The 26624-nt window shown below is 38.1% G+C and overlaps 2 protein-coding genes across 4 annotated transcripts; one reads left to right on the forward strand and one right to left on the reverse strand.

The window, feature by feature from the left end:
* LOC132697715 (EH domain-binding protein 1) lies at positions 1-14009 on the forward strand. Of its 3 annotated transcripts, XM_060663301.1 has the most exons (14): positions 1-134; positions 452-582; positions 1931-2138; positions 3729-3910; positions 6302-6846; positions 7521-7653; positions 7710-7828; positions 9214-9614; positions 9674-9925; positions 12095-12190; positions 12311-12464; positions 12519-12876; positions 12929-13117; positions 13185-14009. In XM_060663301.1, the coding sequence occupies exons 2-14, from the start codon at positions 479-481 to the stop codon at positions 13267-13269; spliced, it is 2826 nt and encodes a 941-aa protein (XP_060519284.1). In that variant the 5' UTR covers positions 1-134; positions 452-478; the 3' UTR covers positions 13270-14009. The 3 variants fall into 3 exon arrangements, with proteins under 3 accessions (XP_060519284.1, XP_060519283.1, XP_060519285.1); XM_060663300.1 differs by having other exon boundaries at positions 9-582; XM_060663302.1 differs by lacking the exon at positions 12095-12190 and having other exon boundaries at positions 9-582.
* LOC132697714 (cleavage and polyadenylation specificity factor subunit 1) lies at positions 13992-25772 on the reverse strand. Its single transcript, XM_060663299.1, has 16 exons — positions 25222-25772; positions 24635-25166; positions 24330-24580; positions 23368-23549; positions 22429-23313; positions 20198-20885; positions 19523-19686; positions 19257-19471; positions 18331-18550; positions 18122-18274; positions 16662-16838; positions 16480-16612; positions 16284-16424; positions 16094-16223; positions 15940-16045; positions 13992-14102 (listed from the first exon to the last, which is right to left on the reverse strand). Exons 1-16 carry the CDS (start codon positions 25391-25393, stop codon positions 14022-14024), a joined length of 4230 nt encoding a protein of 1409 aa, XP_060519282.1. The 5' UTR covers positions 25394-25772; the 3' UTR covers positions 13992-14021.
* Positions 25773-26624: the final 852 nt, after the last annotated feature.

The following is a 26624-nucleotide window of genomic DNA, read 5'->3' on the forward strand; positions in this document are numbered from 1 at the left end:
GACAAAGTGATATCAATTCCGTCACTCGATTCTATAAATAAATTATTGACACTGACGGGCCCTTGGCTGAAAAACAAGACTACAGTACTTAAAATGCGTATTAAACTATAAGTTCAGACCGAGTTGTAGTTCAGGTATGATATCGCATAGGAAAATGTGCCAGCACCAAATTTAATTCAAGTGGCTTAGAATTTTGATTTTTAGTGATCCTAGTGGTATTTATTTCGTTTGCTAACCACTCTCGGTTTTATCGCAGCGATAGACGTTATGTTGTTTTGGTTGTGTTTTCCGGCAGTGTTTAGGAACAGCCCGATAAGCCGAAACAGCGATGAAGACACCATCCTGTTTCTCTTATTTTTGCATGACTTTTGTTTGCACTTGATGCATGTACTGTAGTGCCGTGGTTGTGTATTTAGAGCGGGTTTATTATTAAAAATTTACCAACATGCAGTCCTGTGTCGGAATCGAGGGGAGAAATATGGGCTCCGTTTGGAAGCGTCTGCAGAGGGTCAACAAAAGGGCTGCCAAGTTTCAATTCACAGTTTCCTATCACCAGTTGGCAGTCGATTTTAGCTCTAAATGGTAAGTTTGCATTTAAAACTTTGATGTCTTATAATGTAATTCAAGTGTCAAGTAAAATTAAGGTAAATTGCATAATTAATTAAGTAGGTGAATTAATTTGAATAATATTGTTTTTGTGTAGTCGCTATTATTAGGTAATTTTTATTTAAAAGTTGGAGATCACTCAAAACAATGAAAGTGGCCATGGGCACTGTTTTTTTTTTAATTATTTCAGATTAATAACCAGACAAGAGTATTAATCTAAAGTTGAAGTTTTGATGAATAATGTGAGATTATCTAGTAGGTATTGATAGATTTCGAAAAAAAGAAGGGACTATATGTAAATTTAATTAATTTACTATAACTATAATTTATTTTAATTAATAATCGCGTCAGTCAAATATTCCTGGTCTTCCCCTGCATCTTGATAAGTATATTCCATATGCCTTTTTCAGATATTTGAAATTCCAATAAGTAAATTATCTTAATCTTGTGTAAACAAGATAGTTCAATCAAAGTACTGTTCCACGCAGGCAGCTGTTTTAAATGCGGAACACGCCTCGCGTTAATAAAACCACAGCAGGGACTACCTAGCATTTTGAAACCGTTTTAAATGTGCCACATTGAGCTGGACGTAATTTGAACAGGAAATGTATGCACAAAATGCATTCAAGCTTTTCCTGTGCCGGAACCGTAAAAAGAAATGTGCTAAGATACCCGTTATAATCATTTTAAATAAAATAAACCACCCAGTTAGCCATTATTTTTTTAAATTTATGCCTTAACATAATATAGACATAATATGCAACCCGCGAAGAATCGTTAATATGAACGCATTGCGTAATATACTTTCTACTTCCTATTTAGCAAAACTTGGTACTTAACCCGAATGAAAAACCGTAAAACTGATATGCAGAGAGTTTATTAGAGTTAGGAGGTTATTACTTAATTGTCGCCTCTGGCGTTAATTATAATTAATGTAGTTTTTATTTATTGTAAATTCCATTTAATAGACAAATGGACTGGCGCGTTTTTAAATGTTTTCCATTAAAGGATGGCATATACGAGGTGTGTTCAAAAAGTAAGATCACTTTTAAGTTTCATCAAAAAGTATTTATTGAGTCATCAAAATTATTGCTGTCCCTTTCAGATATAATACACTCCTCCTCCAATATTAAAAATATAACCAAAAGTGGGGCGAGTTCGATATTGTATTTTTATTATTTAAGTCGGGAATCAATCCATAAATGAATCATATTTATTGAATCCGAGGGCATATTTGACAATAGGTATCCCGAAAGATAACCTAAGATTTTGCATTGAACCACGCTCAAAGAATAAAATCCCCACTAAACCAGGTTTTACATAGGCAACCGCACAAATTGTCACTGGTGTGGTCCCGCCGATCGCGCAGGGTGGCGTCCGCCCCGATGCCGTGGGAACCGACCCTTCAGAACCCCTATAAGGGCCTGGTCGTTTGGCCGGTTCCCGAGAACCACCAGGTCGCGATCACCTTGTTCAAGGACCCCAGAACCAACGAATTGGAAGACAAGGATTGGTCGTTCATTATAGAAGACGTGAGTTAAGCGCGAGGTTAATTGACGTTTTAATTTTAGAATGGGGGAATAAATACTTCTTGGTAGGTTTTCATTTAGACCAATTAAAAAGGCCGCGCGAAAGTTCTTAATTAATGAATTCCTTAAACCGTTTGTGGTCGCCGCGGTCCGTGATGACTCTGGACGCCGTAGTCGTCATTCTTTGAACCCGTATTGGTGATGATTTTTAACAGCAAGGCTGTTCCTTACTCGTCTAGTTTAAGTCTGAGACCCGACCACTATTGCGTCGTAAATATTTACGCGCAATATCCACTTTGTTCAATTGAAAAATCACGCTTGATTATTTGCTTGGCTTCTCAATCAATTGACATCTGTTCATTTGTTTTTATTTAAATTTTACTTCGCGTTGACTTTCTAGTGCCAAAATGTTCTCTATCGGACAAGATATTGCAACTATGCTGATGCCTTGATTTATAAACAAAATGCAATAATATAACTTGGGACCAACTAAATTTTTCATGCATTGACATTTCTTGTGTTAAATTTTGCAGTCAATAGGCATGTAACTACCAGTGGCGTTACATGCGCCTCTTTTTCTAACTGTTCAACCGATGTCTCTTTCTCGAGCTTTTTCCTTTACTTCGCCGACTCCTTATTTCTTTTTTGCGGCAAACAATTTCTTGTTCAGTGGAATCTCGGACAGGAGGCAAAAGTATCTACGTTATCTAGTATAGAGGTAAAATGGAGGATATGAAAGTATTATTTCCAGACTATACTTTGCAAGATACTCTTTAGGTAATTTAGAATGTGCAAATACGGCCACGAACATGGTTCGGAATATCCTCATAACTTGTAAATGCTTTTTCCAATCAAAAGAATGCATCCATCAGTTTTTAATTATTTTTGAAACATTAGTGTTAAGATGTTATTAATATAATAGCTCTAGAGTATTACGCCACTGAAGGTCGTTTTTCTCTAGTGCAATATTTTACTTGGGCAATTTCTTCCAGTGGTCATACATTCTTTTTAAACGTCTCTAGGGTAAGTAGCCCTAAAACTTGCAGCTTCATTTGTCTTATTTTCAATAATGTGCTTATAACCAGACATAACTGAAATCGTAAGAGACTTGTCATTCATTACTTGTAAAAATTTTAAGTTAAACTTGTATAGGTAGAAATTAACATATCTTTATTTCATTTACTTTGAGGTTAGAATCAATTCATCACCTTGAACATGTTAGCTGCAATCCGAGAAACAACAATGTCCTTGGCCTCAAACACGGCGCAACGTGCCAAATCTTAACTGCAGTTAATTTTTTTAAATTGGCTTAGTGTGCATCAGCCGATAGGAAATATCTGCGACTATTTGCAATTTTGGTGTTCTTAATGTACTAATGAATAAGTGAATAAGATGAAGATCACGTGATCATGTGATCATTTAACTAACTAAAATTCGTATGCCACGATTACAAGTTTATTTGGTCCTATTTATATAATATTTATAACAAATTTTTATTCTGTAGAGCTATTTTCATGTTGCCGTACACTTGGCAAAAAGTTTTTCTTCCCTTTCTTCTTTCCCTTGCTAATTGCATTTTCAAACTCTCAAAAGATCCCAGCCACCGGTAAACGCCGTCAGCTCGCCATCGCGCATTTGAACATGCGAAAATACGCTAGCGTGGAGTCGTCGCAGACGGAACTGCAGATCGTCTTTAAGCCGACAACGAAAAAAATCACCGGCGCTAAACTGGACTTCACGTTGTCTTGCGTGTTTCTGCGCGAAGGGAGAGCAACGTAGGTGACGAGATTCTAGCGGCTGCGTCCCCTGTATATGGGCACGCGAATCCGCATATCACTTCATCATAACAAACATCATAAAAAATATAAGGGGTGCTAAGACAGTTTTTTAATGATCAAATAATTTGGGGCGCTTATTCCAAATGTTGAGGTTATGCGAGAAAGAATTGCTGCCAAATGCCCAGAAATCTGAAAACTGTAATCTATAGCGTCATATAATTTTAAGAATCATGTCAGGATAGGCTATATTTTGTTATCAGGATCATTTTTGGTACAAAAATGTAAAGATAAACCGATTTTTAAACAACGTTATTTTTTTCTTCTAAGTCAATTGCACAATGTAGATATAAATACAAAATACAACATTTTCAAAACCCTAAAGATTCTGTTTGTGTTTATAAAACTTGATCATAATATACATAATAGCAGTGTTTCCCAACCTTTTTTGTGCCATGTAACATTTCTAAAATTTTTATGCCTCCCATACATTATCTTTAACATTAAAAAATTGATTTGTTCACTTAAACATAAATGATAGGTTCTAGGAGGATATCGCTATGAAATTGCTATCAAAAAACAGTAAATAATATTTCAAAGCATATAGTAAAAAAGTAAAATTCCAATTCAAATACAAATTTTCTATATTAGTTTATTTGTGTTATATCGATGTGTCGATTTCTTTTTTATCAGTAAATCATTTACAGCACCAAATCCACACTCAATTAACTATGAAGATGGAAACAGTAGTAAAAGTTCTCTTTCATTTTTAGTTGCATTTCGGTAGAGTTAAAGTTTCTTCACAAAGCCATGCCGTTGTTGCTTTTATATTAAATAAAATTTTTAATGACTCATCATTTTGCAATTCTGCGACTTCTTCTTGATACTGCATATTTGATATATCAGACAAACCTGCTAATATTGACTGCATCATCCATGTTGGCAAATTAATTTGTTTTGAATCAGAAAATCTTTCTTTGAAATCAGCGGATAGAATATTTGAAAGATTGACAATAACAATTTAAGGCTTATGAGTTACTTCACATTTTTTGAGCCAATCAAATTGTTCAAAGTTTTTGTTGTTAATATGTTAATAAATATGTATGAAACCATACATGTTTATCGGCTAAATAACTTGCAACCTTCGATGGTTAACAAATATTTAATTTCAGATTTGTCCCTTAAAAATCACTAAAATTATGAAACAGTTCCATAAATCTTTTCAAGCAGTTTGCTTTAGACAGCCATCTTACTTCGGTATGAAGTAAAAGGCTCAAATGGTCTTCATTTTGCTCTTCACAAAATAACTTGGAAAAGACGCTCAGATTTGACACTAGAACAGGCGAGATATTTTTCGCTATCAAGATTTCCTTATGAATAACACAATGCACAAGAATCATTTCTGGATTCGCATCTTTCATCAATTTGAAGCAGTCATTTTTCTTGCCCATCATATTAGGGGCTCCATCTGCAACACAAGATGTTATATTTTCATTGGTATATCATTGACATCTAAGTAGTTTTTTAAGTTATTATATATCTTTCGAAGTAGTGGTGCTTTCTAATCTTTTACAGAACAACATTTCTTCAGCAAAATGTCCTTCATCAATATAACATATAAATTATCAATACTGCCTCACTGTCTCTCAAAGTGGATTCATCATTTTTTCTAGTTTTGGCATTAATTAAAGAAATTTGATAACCAGCCCCAGTAAGACGATTATTAGTTGAAGTACGAGCAGTAAATAGAGACATTAATATTGCTCTTTTTTCAAAATTGTTCAAAGTTTTATAGTAACCCAAAGCTGAATTAATATGAGCAAAGCCTTTAAATGCGTCTCAAGACGACCTCGTTTCATTGATTCGGTGGTCAAGCATCCGCTTCTTCAGAGGTCCTTCCACGTCCACGTCCAACATCGGAGATGGAAGGACCTCTGAAGAAGCTCGCCACTCGTGCTAGCGAAACGTTAGGAAGTAATTCCAACCGACGACGGCCTTTAAACCCGAATCAAGATAATAGATTAGCGATGTTTTTTCCACTTGATATAATTGTCTGGACAGTTAAAATCTTATCGAGTGTATTCTGAAATTAACCCATCAAATTGCCCCCTTGTGGGGCGTGAGCCCCACGTTTATGAAACACCGCTCTAAAGTGTTCTGTGTTTATCATTATTGCTTTTAAGGGACGGTTGTAAAATAATTTTTTTAGAGCATAATTGATAATTTTTGAATTTATTACAGGCCTTTTTTAAACATTTATTTGGGTTTAGTTTGTTTATGTTGTTTATTATGATCAGATGATTGATGCGGACGCGTGTCCGTAGGAGGCGCTCGGTAGAATTTTGTAGATATATGTGGATGACCACCAAGTTACGTAAATAATGTCGATAGGGACGAGGATATGCAGTCCATGGCGTCGCTAATGTCCGTGAACAACAACAGCGACGACATCGCCGCTCTAGAAGATGTTGATGACGAGGATTTCTCGCAGAGCGACAGCCTGATGAAGAACAGCCTCTATGAGGTGACGCAGAACCTGCAGCAGATGACGAACTCGTTGTCTGGGTCCGATTTCGCCAGCACCCCCGTAAGCGTCAACAGTATCCAGTCGTTGCCCCAAGACGACAAAACGCCCACCGCGGAAACAGTGTCGCCGTGTAGGGAAGTGCCGACCAAGGTGGTCAGAAATATCCCGCCTCCGAAGGAGAGCGACTTCGTCGAACCGGATCGGGATTTTTATTCGGAAGAGTGTTCGGACGTGCTCGAACGCCTCGATAGTTCGGACGATACGTCGAAAGTTAACGCTAGCGGCGTAGAGTCGAAGTTCACCGACGGGGACAAGGAAAACGGAAACAGGAGCGTCGGCTTGAAACCGCTGGAGCTCGATAAGGATTATATCGAGACGCCGAAAAATTCGCAGAAGTTGACGACACCCGGTGAGTCGTTGGTGACTGGGTCCAAGGAAAACAGCTCTATCTCGAAAACCAATTGGAAAACATTCCTGATCTAGAAGACCCGCGATATTCGGGGCTACGGAACCCTATTCTTTATAATTTTTGAATATGTAGAGAAGATAGACGAAAACCACTATCGCTTTTTTATTTTGGTAAAAAAGTATTGCAAGAAAAAAGTATTTGCAAAATCAACATATGGGGAATTTTTAAAATCGCAAAGTTTTCAATATTCCCAATATTCAATTTAGATGGAAACTACAATGTCAGTTATTCTCAAAAAAAAAACGAAAATCTTTAAAAATTGTTTCGTTCCGTATAAATTATTACCCGTAACTGAGAAACCGCGATAAGTGGTACAATTTACACAGTTTACACAGTGGCGTAGAAAGCTAAAACTTTGGTATTTGCGGTTTTTGATTAGCACACATATGTGAAAAAATTCAGCTGGAAATCTGGGATCGCTGTTATCTGCTGTTACATGTTTCGAGTACAAGGGGCTGACTTTAAAGTTTAAATTTAATTTTAATTCAAATCAATCGATTTAACAGCGAAACACGTTTTAATAAATTTCATTTCGATTAATTGATACGAGACTTGAGATTGTTACTACGGAGAAAAGCACGCGGCGTTGAAGCTTCCCTTTTTGATCTTCGCAGGTCAGGACTTGCTCGAATGGTGCAAGGAAATGACGAAAAATTACACGGGCGTTAAAGTTACCAACTTAACGACCAGTTGGAGAAACGGTATGGCGTTTTGCGCGCTGATTCACCACTTCCGGCCCGAACTGGTGTAAGACCTTGACCCTAATTAAACCGGGAAATAGGGTAATTTTTTTCTGGTTTCAGCAATTTCGACTCGCTCTCTCCCCACGATATCAAGTCGAACTGTAAAATCGCTTTCGACGCCGGCGATAAACTCGGTATCCCTAGAGTAATAGAACCGTCGGACATGCACATGCTGGCCGGTACGTGCTCCTTATCATAGTCTAAACATACCTAGATTTATTTATTTATTTATTTTATTTTATGGCCCAACAGAACAATTCTAATTACAAGAAAATTTGAACATTATAAATTATAAGAATAAAAGTACAGTACATCCAATCCTACCTAAATAAGACAAATTGTTATCATCTATAATTTTTTTATTACAAATAGTCAATGCGTCATTAAAAATGTCAACAGTCCATGACCCCCATTAACCTTTCTACACACTACACATCTTGCCTTTGAAGTTCTAAACATGAGATGCCCAATCTCTGGGGAACCTCCTCGAAGGGTATGCGTGACTATCTTAAATGAAAGTTGCTTTAAAAAACGCATTTAAACAACCTCAAGAAGCGAGTGTTTGTAGGTTACAGAAAAAGGGTCCTAAATAACAGAAGCATATTGCAACTTGAACCGAACAAGAGCAAAATAAAATAATTTTGTGCTTCAATTGATGGTTTTCTAGTAATGATGGTTATTTACGCTGCTCATGCTCCTAGATGAGGATTTATGGCATATATTCATAACATAATTGTTTTCAAAAAACTTCTCAAAAAATGTAATCTATCTGTAAGCCTGGAAGCAATAAAGAAATTAATAAATATAAATGCATAAAAAAAAGTAAACGAAATATAAGAAAAAAATATATATACAAGAATAAATAATAAAAAAGGGGAACATGTCTAAAATAAAAAAAACTAAGAATTACGTCAAACTCTTGACTGGAACCTTCGGCACTGCACTAACACACTATAACGCGTTTTACCACAAACCGTTCTCCTGAAGATGCCAACTTGGTTGGCGAAACGCGCATCGAGTACGTAAAATTGAGTTTCGGTTTGTGGTAAAACGCGTTATTGTGTGTAAGAATTACATGTAAGATTTGCTCGTTTTCAATATCAAATTTAAACCAATATATGCGTTTAAAATTTGTAAGTTATATGTGATCCCGCACAACTTGAGGATTTTAGGGAGAATTTTCATTTTTGTATTTTATGGATATACAAAACGCGATCTATAATATAAATTTGTCATTGCCTACAGAATAAGCATATTATTATTATTTAATGAAAGTTTCTTATTTCTGTGTCATTGTGCTAATAGGTTTAGTTGACCCTGCGATACATTATCAATCGAATATTTCTGGAAAATTTATGAAAGTCATTTGCGAAAATTAAGTGACTAGAATCTGTAGATGCAGATAAAGGCTCGAAATTTGACCCTTCACCCTCTAAAAAGACGTGATCATTCCAAATCACACACATTATCATAATTCATTTCAAAACACTGTGCTGGTCTAGGGTTATTTGGTCTATGTCCGTACAAACCCCGGAGCGGCTCTTTAGACGCTTCCTTTGCTTAGTTCCCGATAAATTGGCGGTTATGACGTATCTGCATCAGCTGCGCGCACACTTCACCGGCCACCAGCTTGAGGTGCAGCAAATAGGTCGGACGGCGGACGAAAGCAACTACGTCATAGGCAAGTTTAACACCGACAAGGACACGGACATAACGAAACAGGTATTCGGTCAGGAGATACTCAATCTGCGCAAGGCGAAACAGAATAAGAAAGTTGAAAACGCGAAAGAGAAAGAGATGAACCTGATGAACATCGAAAAGGGCGACGCGTCGAAATTGAACCTTCCGCTAAAAATAACGACGGAACCGCTGCCGTTTAGGGACGCGATCAAGGAAAAGTCTCCGACTACCGTCAAAGACGTTAAGGATATATTGTTGAGCAGTTCGAAGAGTATCATGAGTAAGGTCGGTGGAAAAAAAATCATCCATCAACGAAAAAAACTTTTACCGCCTTTTGCCGCCAGGTGATCGCATCGCCGGGCAAAGATAAACATACTAAGAAGCAGGAAGACAAGAAACCTGACGTCAAAAAGCCGATCCTGATGACGAGGCGCGAGCTGACCGATCCGTTCGGTTCGGACGACGACGAGGAGGTTCCGCCTCCTGTCGTCAACCCCAAAACGCCTGAATTAAACTGCGAGGCGAATGGAATCGGCGACGCGGGCGACGGTAAAGGTGACGGAGACGTGTTCTCCGACTTGCCCAAACCGAATCCGGTAAGCAACGCTGCAATTTTTAACGGTTTGCTGTTTGTATTGTGCCTTGTTTTTTTTTTGTAACCTGTAACACTCGAAACCTCGACTACGGTTTGCTCTCCAGAGGTCGCCGTGGCACTGTTGGCCAGAAACCCCTTAAAATAGTGAACGATTCAAAAATATGAAATTTCAAAATTTATTTTTCTCGTTTCCAAGTATGGAATCATATTGATGCGTTGCCATGGAGACGTGTAAACGTCTACAAAAGTATTTTCGATACTTTATAACCTATCAAAACTTGTTCGCGAATTACAAAAAAAATTGTGACAAATAACGTTCAACTAGGTAATTAAATCATTCTTTTAAGTCATTAGTTTTAATGATTTCTGGATGTTTTTATTTTTGACAGGTGTGCAGTGGAAAGTCAAATTTTCATCAAAAATTGTAAACAATGGCGAATGTACGAACCTCTTTCTAAAATGTAATGTAATATGTAATTATCATTATTGTGTCTTCTCTTTCTTACCAAAAAAAAAAAAAAAAAACAGAAATTCAGGCTCTGTTTTTTGTTGTTTCTAGACATATGACTTCATAAAAGTCGAAAACTAGGTATTTTCGGAAGCGGATGAGGTGTCAGGGACATTACTAATATTCAATTGTCTGTAATTTGTACAATCTGCCACAAGGCACATTAACAAAGATGAAACAAATATCAAAGGACTTGAGTAACCAATTAACAAAAAATGGAATAGTTTTTCGTACAAAATCAAAACTTATGAATTCATTACCGCTTCATAACGTGCTATTCCGGTAAAATTAGAAGGCGTAAAGAAAATTTTAATAATTTAAGTTATTCTATCAAAATCTTTAAAAAATCGTTGAATATTTTTTCGGCAACATAAACACGCGCTTCCTGAACGCGAAGATGCGAAAAATCCAGCGCCTTAATAAACCAAAGACTGACTTTTTCGGAAATAAATAAGGCGATTTGGATTGAGAACATTTACAGGCCGTGTCGAAAGTTTCAATTATCGTATTTACGGGTTTCACCAATTGGACAGGGTGCGTGAAATATACGACTGGAAACGGTTAGAAATTTTCATTGTATTCAATTACATTTTCATCTGTTGTACCGTGCGTTCAGTTTATCTTGATATCATTTTAATTAGCCTTAACTTTTTTGTTTTTAGTTTTTTTAAAGCATTATGTTTATATTCTTTCAAAACAGAGTGGATTGACACCCGAGATATAGCTGTCTCTTCATATAGTCTAGTAATAGAGGAAACTGGACGTGCTTCATAGAATCCCTATATGTTTCCCTTATTTTCTTTATTTCAAACATTATGATTCCGGCATACCTTTTTAGCATTTAATTGAAATATCTGTTTTGAAGGAGCTCGACGTGCTGGATAAGTCTAATATGCTGACGACCAGCTGCGGTTGCACTGTTATTGTTCAGAAAGAATAGTTAAAGCATGTAAATTCGCGAAGAACCATTTTAATAATAATGACTTGGACAATAATGACCATCAACGTTGTTTACTAATATGTCAAATATAAACATATTTTTATTTTTCAGTCAGGACACCCTTTGAAATTATATAAAAATTTCCTATTTGTCAAAAACAAGTGGACTAAAATATAAAGTGTGTTACATCATTGTAATCGGAATAAGATATTCTATTAAACACATATAATATACAGGGTGTTCCATTACAAAAAAATAAGATGTAAGCTTATATGTCACAAAATTGATGGTGTTTTGTTTTTTTTTATACGTCACTTGGAAAACACTTGGGTACTAACCTTACCTTTTTTTTGTTTACCTTAATATCTCTAAAAACGAAAAAGTTACAGCCGATTAAAATGTTATCAAGATAAATTGAACGCACGGTACAAGGTGTGCGAGATATTTGAAAATTATCACTAACCAAATCGCCGTTTCTGTAGACAATGTTTATATTTTTCAGTATATAGTTTTGCATCTTTTGGTTGAATGCTTATGCGAAATACGCTTTATATAGGGTGCTCGTAAAAAATAATGGATTTTCTTTTATTTGACCGCCGTCGATATGAATGTTTTGAAAATCCGGGGGCATACAAAAACAAATTATTAAATCATGCTAACAAAAACCGATTTCGGTCAAGGTGTGGCTTGCCATTAAAAGGTTTTTCAACCGTGTTGTGCAGCAAATTTTAATGCGCCATTCCGAGCAGCGGGAACGGGCGAGGCTGTTGCTGGAGCAAACGAAGAGGGACAGCTCGAACCCCACGTCGCCTGCAAAGGTACGTCTAGTACGAACATCGTCTCGCTAACACTTTTATTTGTCTAACGTATACGCAAAAGTTACGCATCGTTGTCGCAATTGACGTTCGACGCTGATCCAAAATCGTGATTGTTGTTAGTCTGAGGAGGAACGTCAAAATCAGCTTCGCGAACGGGCGAGGAAGTTGCTTGCCGACGCGCGCAGGGGTTCCGCCCCCACCACCGAAATAATACGCATTAGTCCGGATTCCATCAAAGCCTACGTGGAGGCCGAAGAAAAGCAAAATAGTACAGGTGATTTGGGCACGTGCGCCTTCTGGATTCCAATACGTATAGTCTCGATTTTAGATTCCGAAAGGAATGGTAAAATATACTCGCAAACTAGTGTACATAGCATCGAAGAATACTCGAGTAAGTTTAGCCCTAGCGATAGTCACATGGAGAGGATCACTCCGGACAAGTTACCAGACGAATTAGGTTTAAAAGAGATGGGAATCGACGTGCATACCTGGATCGATAAGGAGATGGAAGACTTGGAACGGGAGCAAAGAGCCATAGACGAGCAGGCGGCCATCTTGGAGAAACAGCTTAGGCAAGTGATGGACGCGTCCAGTAAAGAAGAGGAAGAGGCATTGATGGCCAAGTGGTTCATGTTTGTGAACAAGAAGAACGCCCTCTTGCGTCGACAGATGCAACTTAACATATTGTGAGTAGCCGCGTGTGGGCGGTTCGCTTGGCCAATGCGGGGTTTTTTTCAGGGAGAAGGAGGCGGACCTCGAAACTAGGTACAAAATGCTGAACGAAGAGTTGCGGAAAATCGCATCGGTGGAGGACTGGAGGAAGACAGAGGAGCAGAGAAATCGGGAGCAGACCCTGCTGGACGAATTGGTTCAGATTGTTAATAAAAGGGACGAGCTGGTTCACCATTTGGATAGTCAGGAGAAGGCGTAAGTTTTCTCGTTTCTCCTGTTTTTTCCAGGTGAACATTTGAATTTGAATATGATTTTTTTTCAGAATCGAGGACGACGAAATTATAGAGAAAGACCTTTCACATATCGAACTGCCGGCGGCAAAGGATAGCAATTGCGTAATTTCGTAGAGGGCCCGTACACATATATATACACCGCAATTTCTTCCAAACAATCTCGAATTCATTTTTCGTTACGAAATACGGTGCTTCTTGTGATATTTAATTTAAGTCTTCGTCGAGTGCGTTCAATCTTCACCGGCCTTCTTCATTTTGACGTCGATTGAAGAAATTGTTGTATTTGGTTTTAAGGGATTGGTGGGTTCTGGAAGCAATTGAAGCTGCCCTAATTAACACTATTGGGCGATTCGTCCAAAAATTTAACTCCCCCATCGCTCAAATGGATGACAAAACGCTCCAATCCCTTTATAGGGTTTTTGTATATTGGTTGTATATTTTCGTTTTAATTTATTGATTGTGATTTAACTTAGCATAAGGGAGGATTAACAGAATTGCCAATTATATTTATAAAATTCGCGAACAAAAAATCTGGCTGTAACTATGAGCCATCCACTGTCTTAGTGCAATATTTTCTCTCGCTTTTTCTCAAATTAATCGCGTTTCCGGCTGGGGTGCGGACTGAATTTGGCGGGGCGGAAAAACCGAAATTCGATTTTATTTTACCACCGCCCCATACCCGTTCCGCGTTACCCCCCTCCGAGTTTTGGTTGTAATGTTGGATGTGACTTAGGAAAGCTTAAAAAAGTAGACTGCGGGCTTCGCGTGGTTTTCAGTGTAACATAGTACTTTTTTATGTCCCTATTTAGGTTACTGTAATTAAATGTAAATAAAAGACATCTAATACTATAGAATTGTTTTATGATTTAAAAATGGTTTGTCAACTTGTGAATATCCGTTATGTCTTCTAATAATTCGTCGAGTTTGGTCCCGATCTTTTTTGACACCTATATAAAAGAGAAGAAAAGTTGGTGAAAAGTTTGCTAAACCACTGAGCCCTTCTTAAGCCTCAGACCTTAGGACAAGATACGCAAATGCCAATTTTCTCAATTGGTGGCGCTGTTACCTATTACTTTTTATCAGGTAAGTCTTTCATTTAATGTTGAAGAAACTAATTCATAAAGTCACTGAATCGCGAAAGATACCAAACCAACTATTTTTAAACGGATAAACCATACAAGGTAAACATAAAATTCGGCGGAAAACAACGCAACCATTTCACTTTACTTCCGAAGTAGTTAAACATGTTGCCACCAGAGGGTCCGGGCCATAATTAGTTCCTGAGGACGTGATATTGGCTTTGAGGAATGATAAGTCATTTTACCTTAAAGCCTTTAAGAAGGTTGAATGGATGAGATATAATATATAAGAATTCATTCCTGTAAGGAACTAAGTTTAACCAATTTTACATTTATTTTAATTTTTTATACCTCAAACTTGCTGACCTTTCGTCAATCACCCTGTTGGCTTCTTCAGACCTTAACTAAAAATGGCTCCCATTCTACTCTGGTTATATATTGTTTGAGGGGGGCGAAGCTAAATAATGGGCATGAATATTGTCTCGCGTAATTCACCAATATGATTCCTATATAGGTGAGTTTGGGGTTCAGATTTTTTGGTTTGTTGTAGTTAGTTGTTAGTTATCTGGACATCAGATCTTATTCATGAAACCGGACATCAGACTTTATTCAATAAAACTAAAATTCTGGAATGTAATCCATTCTTCTTCCAACAAAAAATCCAAGAATCTATAGAAATCTATAAGCAACCAAATAATCTCAAACGACTCAGATCTTTAACACTCACCAATATGGGAATCAGCCATATGAGAGAATGTTCATGCCCTTCCTTTAGCTCCGTCCCCTCAAACAATATATAGGCATGTACAGAGTAGGGACGCGAGTCAGAGCTCTGAAGAAGCCAACAGGATGATTGGCGAAACGTCAGCAAGTTTGATTTATAAACAACCAACGTAGGAGGAATCCAGATGAGTTGTAAATATCCCAAAGTCTGGGACTTGAAAAACGCTCAATGGTAGCTAAATGTAGTTATTTGCCCATATAAAAAAACGTTGGCACCATATATTAGATATATGGATGCCATGCCTCTGCTGATAATGCAGAAACTCTTGAAGCGAGGAAGAAAAAAAAAGTTGAGAAAAGGGCCATTCGTTTTCAACCAATAACACTTGTCATTTCCAACCAACCAGTAAGTTTAACTCCCTACATGGTCGGTCGCTGACATATTAAATATGGCATTTTTACGGCAATATATTATCTAGTAAGCTATATGATTAGAAGTGTCTTACTTCGAGTTTTACTTTCTTTAGCTCCTCCCCCTCAAACAATATATAGGCATGTACAGAGTAGGGACGCGAGCCAGAGCTCTGAAGAAGCCAACAGGATGATTGGCGAAACGTCAGCAAGTTTGATTTATAAACAACCAACGCGGGAGGAATCCAGATGAGTTGTAAATATCCCAAAGTCTGGGACTTGAAAAGCGCTCAATGGTAGCTAAATGTAGTTATTTGCCCATATAAAAAAAACGCTGGCACCATATATTAGATATATGGATGCCGTGCCTCTGATGATAATGCAGAAACTCTTGAAGCGAGGAAGAAAAAAAAAGTTGAGAAAAGGGCCATTCGTTTTCAAGCAATAACACTTGTCATTTCCAACCAACCAGTAAGTTCAACTCCCTACATGGTCGGTCGCTGACATATTAAATATGGCATTTTTACGGCAATATATTATCTAGTAAGATATATGATTAGAAGTGTCTTACTTCGAGTTTTTCGGTGATGCTCAACTGCAGAAAGTTCCAGACCAACTCCCCGTCGATTATACTCCTGGCGGGGTTGGTCAACAGTTTCCTCCAGTTCTTGAACGTCCTAAAAGGAGATTTAAGCAGATCTAAAAACCGAAAAAGTACCAATTACCGGAACGCCTTCGGATTAAGTCCTGCGATGTGGGCGCCGTGCGTCACCAGCACGTTTTGCAACATGAGCAGTCTTCGGTAAGTCTTCTCGGGCACCGGCATTATATAACCCAGACCGCCGTCAAGCGTCGCTGGAAAAAAAATACATTTTCACATTACCCCTGGTCAGATTTAATATAACCCCGCCTCACCGAACATGGTTATGTGCCTCTTGTCTGCGCCGCTGAGGTGCTTCTTGTCTTCACCCAGCTCGCCGAGCTTGCTTTTTATCCTGAAGAACGACGTAATCGACTGGCCGAGGTGAAAATCTGCTTTCCTCAGCAACCGTTGCCCTGAAAATATGTGTGCACTGCTAAACCTTTAAGGACCAACCACACATCGACATACCTCCTAGGGATTCCCTAGCTTCCGGCTGGTACATATACAGAACCAAATTCTTCTCGCCGTCAGAGACCAAGAAGCCCATGTTAGAATTGTCGATCATGAACTCGATCGAGTACACCTCGCAGGACCTGAAATCCTGAAAACAAACGCGTAACGCTTGCCCATTGTGAGGCGCGTGGGCTTACTCGCGACACCAATGACAATGTCCTGTACTCTTCCTGAAAACGAAGCAAGGACACCGATTGGTACACGTCGGCGATTAGTAGCAAACTCTTAATGGTCAGTATTTGGTGGGTATAAACCTGGGTGTCTATGAACGCCACCCCTATAAGGTCGTTGTCTTTGAGCTGCCAGATGTATATCTGCAAAGTGGATTTCAATTAATCTCTGAGAGACATTAGACATAAATGGACTGATAATTTTAGACAAAATTAAAAGAAATTACGGCCATTGCCACCAACAGCTGCAAGAATGAAATTTTAGGGACGGGCTAGGGGACTCTAAGCTTGATTTGTTGCATCGTCAGTTTCTTCGGTTTCCCCTTGGATAATGGGGCATAATGTCACTTTTTCATTGCCGCCGGAAAATTTTTTGAATAAATTGGGAGGTAATACAGTCAAAGTATAACGGGTTGTCATTGTGGTTCAGGGTTCTGAAAACCCAAAAAACCCAATATTTCTACAGCAATATTTGGAAACGAAAAGTATAAAAAGAAATGGTTTACTGTTCTAATGGTATTTTTCATATATGCTAATATCCCTTGTGGAAAACATATCCTCAACAATTTCATTCAATTCTGGATGTCCCTCAAAAGCATCAGCTTAAAATTTAAATAATTATAGAAGTATCAAAAGCTAATGTAACTCCAAAGGATAAATAAGATGCTGCAGAACAAGAGACAATTTCTTGTACAAAAAGTATCATTAGTATTACGGATATGTTCGCTAATATTAGCTATATTAAACTAATTTTTCAAAGAAACTTCCACAGGCTACTGGAATACTCTTTACAAAACTCCTGCGTGGGTTTTTGCTGAGTCGAACTTGTTGACGTTTCGCCATCTGCAGACCTTGACTGTCACTCGAGCCGGTGTTTATGGCCTTCATTTAGCTCCGCCCCCCTCAAACAATATATAAGCAGGTACAGAGTAAAATGAGAGTCAGTTTCAGTCAAGCTCTTAAGAAGTCAACAGGATGATTGGCGAAACGTCAGCAAGTTCGACTCGGCAAAAACCGATGCAGAAGAATCCAGAAGTTTTGTAAAAAGTACTATATTAAATTTTTATATGTCTTTGTATATGACAATAAACGTGTTAAGAAAAGTAAAATTGTCCATTTTATTAAGTCGTTCTCTGATATGCCATTAAAGGAACATCTTATTATTATTACTTGGAGATAATCTTCAAAAAATCCCAGCTCTGTATTCATCTTACGATATTAGTAATTTTGAGGTTAATTTTTGTTAGTTGGGTAGCCCAAATCGGGCATCTTAGTTTCGGCATCAACAGAGTGACTTAGGGACAACTTCAGTGGTCTAGCTAAGAAAGTCCAGAATACATTTAAATGCCACAGAGTGACCCCTAAGATGTTGGTGGGAACGGCCGTTACGGATATTTTGTATTTGTTATACAATGCAACCGGATTACCTTTTGTCCGACCGCGGAGACTAAAAAGCCTTTGACTTGGGATAAAGCGGTGACTGGACCTTTCTGATCTTTCGCGTAAATTTCCTTGAACTTATTTTTGGTCAAAGGTTGGCCGGGTTCCGGCACCACTTCTATGACGTCGTAAATCAAAATCTGCAACAACCGGCGCATTGAATTCGGCTCGGTCTCACCTACTAGTCGAGACTAACCCGTCCTCTCGACGTGATATCTTCGCCGTAATTATAGTTGGATCCGACCGCGATGTAACCTTTTAAACCGGAACGGGTGCCCTCGTATTCGAGGGACACGTTCCGCAGACAGGTGACGTGTTCCCACTCGTCCAAGTCGAGTTTCGTATTGGGAATCACGTCCCACGACACCGGCGAGAAAAGGCACAGGCTGAATTTCTCTTGTAAAGGATACGGAAACCTTGGAATTTCGTTATTTCGTTAACAATCCATACATTCCATAATGTTTTTTGACCGTTAACGCATAAATCGCTACCCAAGCAGCACGACGACATCGTAAAGATATAAACTATGTGAATATTGCGTAACACAGGGCAGAAAAAAGCGCGAACATTAAAGACGATGTCTTCAAGACATGATGTGCTGTCTGGGTATGGTATCATTTATGGTAAGTTTTATGAGAGCCGCGTTTACACTGCAGTTTTTTTTTGAGAAGTCGCAAAGATGTTTGAATGTCTTTACCACTTGGCGTCGCTTTCTACTGACTATAAATGATTCGGTGTTTAGTATAGTATTGAGTTACTTGCAAAACATTTATTGTTGTTAATTTTGTTTCTTCTTTATTCTTTGGAATGAATGTGCTTCTTGTTTGTGTTAACTCTTTGTAATAGTAGCAATGATTTATTTTCTAAATAGTGATGTAGGTATAGATGTTACAGAAAGACAAATTAGATCCAGACGTATTAATGAGCCATAGTTAGATGTTTCCAGATCTATGGACTTTATATATAAATAAGTCTACCCAAAGATCGAGCTTCTAAAGGTCAGTCCAAACCTAAATGTTCTAAGATTTGACAAAAAAAAAAAAGCAAGAGCTCGAAAATTTCAGTAGAAACCGTACTCTGCTATAGTGATAAAAAGGCCTAAAAAAGGATAGTGTCCCATACCTATCACCCTTGTCTTCGACGGTTAACTCCTTATCTTCTCCGTTAAACCTGTAATACTGATTAGACGGTTCGGCCGTGCTAGTAACCAAGCAGTACGTTTTCGACTCCAAATGGTAGCTGACAAAATGCGGAGTACACCTTAGGGGCACTTTCCTGACAGGCCAAGGCGCGTCGTAACTCAGATGGGTGGGTAAAATACCGATCCTAAGTTCGTCCTAGAAGAAAGCGTTTACATTTTGAAGTGTGTCCAAAATTAAATACGTCACCTTTCGGTTGAAGTAAAGGAACCCTTCCGGGCAGTTGACGTTATTAAATGAGGCGAAACTGAGCACCTCGCCGTCAATCGTCATAGGATGCGCGCGCAGTTCGCCTCTCTTGGTTAAAAACAACCAATAGGGATTTGCGCCGCACACAAAGACTCCGCTATAACCTAAAAGTAGGGAAAGTATGCGGGGGCGACCCGTACAAATACGCTGTTTAAAAGTCCAGTACCCAAATTGTAAGGGCATATTTTAAAGAGAAATAATGAGTTTTTTTTCCTATAAACATATGTCCGCAAATGCTTCGTGATCGACCTACACTGTGTTAAAGTCTAATTTTTTTTGTTTATAGGTTACATTTTACGGCTTAAGTCATCCAACGTGCCGATTGATTGTTGAATTTAAAGGGAAATTATTTTCCACAAACCACACACTCTAATAATGCTTTATTGTAGCTTATGCAGGTGAATGAGTTGGCTGAATGTTCAAAGGTAACATTATCAAATACTTCCACGGCTACGCTTGTTTACACCACAATCAGCGAATAAATAAGAGAAGTGCATTAAGATACATGATCATCCTATCCAAAAATATTATAATTGTGTTTTTAGAATAAAAAAAGCTTGAAAAATATGCTCTTGAGTACTGAACTTTAAAATGCTCTATACTTTCGTCCCATACCCGCGATATTATCGAAATATCTTATCTTCACGATTTTCTCCTGCAACGCGAAAAAATCAGAGTTCTCGGTCTCGATCCGGCCGTAGTTGTTAGGCGCATACATGACGTCGTGTTTGACCTTGCGAAACCTCAGCTTCAGGTTGCCCTTGTAATATCTGAACACCTCGTATATGTACAAATATTTTTCGAGACGCACTAGAAACAACGGACGCGACCCGTTATGTCCCAAGCCGACCATCAGTATCTCTTTGACCTGGTTATCCTTCTGGATTTGGGACTCGTTCACGTGCGACGTCGCGTTCAACTGCACCGACTCCAACGCGTCTATCAACACCTTGAGACCGAAACACAAATTTTGCACGTAAAAACTCAACTTAAAGTCCGGTATCGAATAAATTTCCAAATTCGAGTTTTCCCGCACAACGAACAACCAATAGGTCGGTCTGTGACCGACCAAATATTTTTTCCACCAGTTGTAAAACACTTTGGGCTTTGGCGTGGGCGGGTTCAGCGACGGCATCTTGAAATCGTTGTCGCCGTATAACAGATCGTCCTCGTTTTCCGTCTCGTTTTTTACGTCGACGCTGCCGATGTACTGTTCGGGGATGTGAGTGAATTCATCCGGGATTTTGTTTGTAAACAAACCGGACGTGTCTTTGTACATGCAAATCGTAGACACCGCGGGACTCTGGAAGCAAAGAAGGTGTGACCCTTCATAACGGCAGCCTTATTTGGCAAAAAATATTTTATAGGTTTTACCAAGGACATTATGTCGAAAGAGACACGATAATTTATTCACAAAATGGTTTGGTTCCCATGTTTATGACAATAGATCGGATCGGATAAACTAATCAAAACCTTTTTATCTATGAACTCTATAGTAGAGCTGACATATACGTTACTTTATACAAGTCATTGATTATATGTTTTAATCTTGTTCGAGTGACACTGGTGCATCGTCACGTCACAGCCGATTTTCTAGATTTTCGAAGACTCCAAGTCATATTCAAACTTCGAATGCGAGTAAAATTAGTTAGTGCATTTCAACAATGTTTGGAAGGTGTATTGTTAATCTACTAATAAAATTTCTAGTAAATAAAAAAATTAGGTGCAAGTGGCCCCGTAATATTAAGGACTTGGCGGGTCTCTACGGGTTCAGGTATCGAATACTTTGACTAAAAACTTCAGTTTATACAGGGTGTTACGAAAATGACATAATATAATATGAGTTAATGTGGTGCCCACCCTGACGCCGAATCGATATTTTGTTCGATCGAATTGGGATAGAAAAGGCTATTTTTTTGTAACCTTTTCCTTCCCAAAACAATTCACTCTTGATCACCACCTGAGATTTCTGGTTCCGGAATTTAATTAAACCTTTGATGACAACATGACATGATTAATATTTGCCTAAATAGGTTTAGCACTACACACTATTGATAAGCAGTTTAATTTTATTGTTTTGCGGAACGATACTTGCAGCGCCATCTATTTTTAAATAAACTTCAAAAGGTCACCGACATAATGTTCCTTCTTTTGAGAATACAGAATTAGTGATTTGCCAAAGGTGGAAACTGTCGAAGCGCTTAGAAAAAAAGCAGTAGCACTGGCAAGTGTTTGTTTTGTAATTTGAATTTATTAATCTAATGGTGTCTAAATAAAGGATAAGTCAGTTTTTTCATATTTGAACTTGCAAGTACTGGCAGGATACAAAAGATCTAGTTGCACTGACAAACAAAGCTAACTAAATATTTATGCCATTTGCCTCTTGACTAAATTCACTCTTTACATTAAAGCATGTCATTTCAATAACACTCTGTATATAAAAATTTGGAAACAATCTTTTATGCGGTATTAAACATCAAAAATTTCATAATGTGATTCAATTTTCAAAGTACAACCATATATTCGACATATTGTCAAACGAAAAATTCACTCTTTTTTAAAAATTCCATTTTCACTTCCTTTAGAAAATAAAATGTACGGAGCTGTTTCAACATACAGTGGAGTAGTCGGAGAATTTTTTAAAAACCGCTGGAGTAAATAAATTTTAAACCATGGCCAAGGAAGCTTCTCTGTTTCTAATAATTTCAAGATAAGAGTGAGGTGAAAATTCGTTTGCACCAAACTAAAATATTAATAATAACAATATTGGGGATGTAATTCATCAAATTACATTTAAATAAAGGGTTAATTTAGAAATTTTCAAATTTCAAAAATAACCGACTTACATTAGACAGAGTCGACTTGCTGATGACGAGTTTGGCGGTCCCGCGCGTCTCCCTGAGCATCAGCGTAATGACTTGTCCATCAGCTGTCATGAGCGAGATATACGGATCAGCACTAGAAACATGAACAATCGGCGATCCCAGATCCATAGGAACGTGCTGAAGCTGGATGGCACCTTGGAGCAATCTCACGGCCACCATGCTAACTTGAACTACAAATTTATTGTTGCCCAAATTCCCGGCGAACACCGTGGGCCCGTTGGTCGCGAATCCCGTATTGTCAATTTCGTTTATCTCCTCCCCCGTTTGGAGGACCATCGTGCCGTCTTCTTGGCTGAGGATCAGGAAAGCGTGTCTGTCCTCGCCGCTTTTCACCGTCCACATATTCGAACATCCCGGCAAAGTAAACGTAGTAACTATTTGGGGCTTGATGGACCGCTGCAGCACGCACAGAGCACCATTTTTGCCGTAACCGGCAGTCGTGACCAACTCCAAATTAAAATCCGGATTGTTGCTGAATTCTTCGCTTAAAAACGCCGGTTCGCCTATGGAAACGTTCCCGCAAGGTCCGATATTCAGCAAGCTGTCGCACACTTCGAAAATATAACTCGTGATCTGGACGCCAGTTTGTTTCTGGCTACCGTACACTTCGAGTTCTTCCGGATCTCTTATATCCATGACGTCACTAGCAATACAATCGGTCAACGAATCCAACATCTTTTCGCCGTTTTCGTCGGCTTTCGAGGGGTCCTGCTTTTGTCTCTTCGCCCTCGGCTCTTGACTATCCTCCAGAGTGATAACCTCGTTCGCTTTCTCGGTGAATCGAAGCAGCAGAGAGTTTCCCAAGCGCGAGCCCAGGAAAAGGAAATTGTTTTCGCATACGCACAACTAAAATTTACGTATAGTATCGCATGCGTTGATATATATTTTAACACAACATACGCATGTGGTCAAAACACTAGCGGCGGCTTTTTCAAAATGGAAATTTCGCACATATCGCATGCTATCGGCTAAAAGCATTAAAACGTACAGTTCGCCCCCTTTTAAGGACAATACCAAAGTATCGTCTTCGAGGAAACCGATTTGCGCGCAATCAAAACTGATTTTCACGTCCTCTTGGGGTTCTAAAATTTTGAAAAATCAATTTTGGATTCCATTGTCTTCAATCATAGATAAATAAAAAAGACATTGCAGAATCACAACTATTAGATAATGGACAACCCCTAAGGTACTAATGCGCACTTTAGGGCACTTCCTTTTAAAACAGTGATTTCCACACACTTAACTTGTTTTTCTATAAAAATTTAAAATAATAAAATACATAACAATAGTTGTTGAACCACTGGTATCAAAGAAAGTTTCTATTAATAGAAACAGATAAAAAATGGTCTAAACATGTCATAGATAAATTGTCATATCCATAACGCTTTGTAGACAGAAGATTTGGGTGGTGGGCGATTTTGGCAAATATGCCCCCATTGTTTAACATATTAAGTAAAATATTAAGACTAATAACACCAAAGGCTTTCTTGAGTCACTATCTTATGCTCACCCTCAGCTGTTTCATCTAATGTGTTGCTGTTTTTCATGAAGCCCATATATCAGTACTAATATATTTCAATACAATTCTATTCTTTAATATTGTCTCCAAAATTTGTGAATAAACAGTTGGAGCTCAACACAATATTTATTGACTTAGTTGATATGGACACAAGATAATTCATTAAATTAAGGAAATGCTGCCCAAATGCCGAAAAAATGCCAATTGCAAAACTGCAAACTGCTATATGGATGCCATAAGGGTAAAAACGAGGTCTCAATGGCTCGTTCCTCAAAATTTTCTATACAGCCGCTGATAAAAAAAGAGACAAAAATCACCATATTTCTCTATGAGGTCAACTTACTTAAAGGAAAATTGGAACAACTTTCTGCAATACTATTGACGGAAACTGCATAGGGAGGAATACTTTGATTCAGATATACCAAAGAGTTTACAGCAAAAATGAGAGTGCCTCCCAAAGGTTTCTTTATCGGCACCGCCCTAATGCAGTCGAATGGCAAATTCGACATGCTCCATATGATGGGATGCACTTTTTGTTGCAAATTTAAAGATATGGCAGCCATCGCGCATGTGTCGCTCCTCACCGCTACTCGCCTGACATATGAACAAAAATGAAAATTTCAATAAAATATAGAAGAATTCACTTACCCCGCGAATGTCTTTAGAGGCTCATACAAAATCAGCAATGTTGGTTCATAATAGCCATGCAGAAACTGTATATCAATAATGTTGTCTATTTTGTCAATAAAATCTTTCAAAACAATCATATATGATGCTAGTATAGGGGCTTTGACAGTGCCTCCAGAAGTTGTCATTGGTTTAACATCAGTATCACCATCATCAATGGAATTATCTCTACGGAATGGCAATACTACCAATTTTCTCCCTAAAACTGTCATAACCGCACATCGATTTTCTGGATCTACCCGGATCATCGGTATGTGATGATGATGTGTCCAGCCATCTTTAATTTCATCTTCCTCAAAGTAATGCAAACTTATCGTTCGCAAATCATGATGTTCTGGGTCATATTCTACCACTGACAATTTCGCATCAGAAAAGGCTAAGAGGAGAGAATCGCGAGGGGAGTTTGCTAGAGAAACACTCTGCAACGACATCACGTTGCCAAAAAGCTGATACTGAGCCACACATTCCAGTTTTGACTTTGGAGGAAAGAACTCTAAAAGAAATAAAAGAATAGCTTCCCAATGAAAATATAAATTATCCAATAATACCTGAATATCTTTCGACTCTGGATTTAGTATCGGCATCAGGAACTAACTTGAAAATCTTCAAGATATTGGCACCGGCCGTGACGAGACTCTTCTCAGTTTTGTTAAAGAAAAAGCAACTTATTGCGTGCTCAACACCTGTGGCCTGATGCGTTTGTTTACAAATGGAAAACATGGCTGTTGTATCTTAAACAGCGTCGTTAAATAAGTTTCATTACTTTCTCCAAAAAGGCAGTTATAACAACACTCCTTTTTTTGTTTACAATTTTCTTGGAACGATTTTAAAATTCAATACATAACCTCAAGTTAATCATAAACACTTCTTCCTTGAATACCAGGATAATTCGCTCGTTGCCGATGCCTGCCAACCACAGAATACTTCTGTACTCCACGACGATCATTAGTCCATGGATATTTCTTAAAATCAATCGGCATTGTGCAGATTAGATACTTTCACTAAAACCCGGTAGACAGACCACCATGCATCTATTTTTACCTGATAAAATTGCCGTTAAAAAGCATGCATTTTTAAATTGTAAATTTGGTAGTAAATTTTGACGCAATAAACATCACTTTTTAGTGTTCGGACGTTTTATTTAAATGGTTCACTACCAATTCACCAAAGCTAATAAGGTCTATTATCCAATTGTGAGGTACGTAAACACTTAATTAGAAATGTTGAATTCAATAAATACTTGTCGGAGATCGTAAGAAATAATCGAAATACCAATAAAATAGAAATAGAAACCCGGAGTGGCGGGTTCTGATGGCGAGCGAGGCAACATAGGGTTAGACTTCTCGGACATATTAAAAGATTGCACATAACACAGTGCTTAAAACAAACAAATAATCTAATCACTTGATTGATTGAGGGAATCCAACGATCCGCGGCCTGCTAGGGAAACTAGGGAAAAAAGTGGGTTCCCATGGGTCTATAATATTCAGAATGACAGAATTATAACTTTTTAGTGTAGATCATAAACAATCTAAACACCCAAAACGAAATATGGGAAAATATCGACCACTTAAAGCTAAGGGCGCTGACATACATATATTTACACTTTTATTAGGCATTCTTAATTGCGCCTTTATTTACATTTTTTATCAAGGTGAAACACAAAATTTTAAGGAAACAAATTGGGTCGATTTACACCTACAAATTTGTAAAAACAATATTGCCAATTCAATCTGCTAAATTTCTTGCAATTTGTTAGTAGGCAATATTTGCATGAAAATTGCACGACGTCTAGAGTCCTTCAACATCTAGTACGATCATTAAAAGATAATCTGTTTTGAACATAAAAAAATCCTGTGTATTTCACTAAATTAAGCCCTTCTATTAGTTTGCTATGCATATAAGGGAAGTGCTTTGCTGGCGCAAGGTTGACGCCAGTCTTTCCTTGTCA

The sequence above is a fragment of the Cylas formicarius genome, unplaced genomic scaffold (genome assembly GCF_029955315.1).
Source record: "Cylas formicarius isolate icCylForm1 unplaced genomic scaffold, icCylForm1.1 PGA_scaffold_2__14_contigs__length_35257938, whole genome shotgun sequence".
NCBI classification, from domain to species: Eukaryota; Metazoa; Arthropoda; class Insecta; order Coleoptera; family Brentidae; genus Cylas; species Cylas formicarius.

What these genes read in the sequence shown, in the direction of transcription:
- LOC132697715 (XM_060663300.1), top strand. Translation starts at nt 446, where the DNA reads ATGCAGTCCTGTGTCGGAATCGAGGGGAGAAATATGGGCTCCGTTTGG. An exon ending in GCAGAAGTTGACGACACCCG is followed by an intron (nt 6,847 to 7,520) that starts GTGAGTCGTTGG and finishes TGATCTTCGCAG; the next exon opens with GTCAGGACTTGCTCGAATGG. An exon ending in TTGGATAGTCAGGAGAAGGC is followed by an intron (nt 13,118 to 13,184) that starts GTAAGTTTTCTC and finishes ATTTTTTTTCAG; the next exon opens with AATCGAGGACGACGAAATTA.
- LOC132697714 (XM_060663299.1), bottom strand. Translation starts at nt 25,393, where the DNA reads ATGTTTTCCATTTGTAAACAAACGCATCAGGCCACAGGTGTTGAGCAC. An exon ending in TTGTTCCAATTTTCCTTTAA is followed by an intron (nt 23,550 to 24,329) that starts GTAAGTTGACCT and finishes TCAAAATTTTAG; the next exon opens with AACCCCAAGAGGACGTGAAA. An exon ending in TCTCCGCGGTCGGACAAAAG is followed by an intron (nt 16,839 to 18,121) that starts GTAATCCGGTTG and finishes TCCACTTTGCAG; the next exon opens with ATATACATCTGGCAGCTCAA.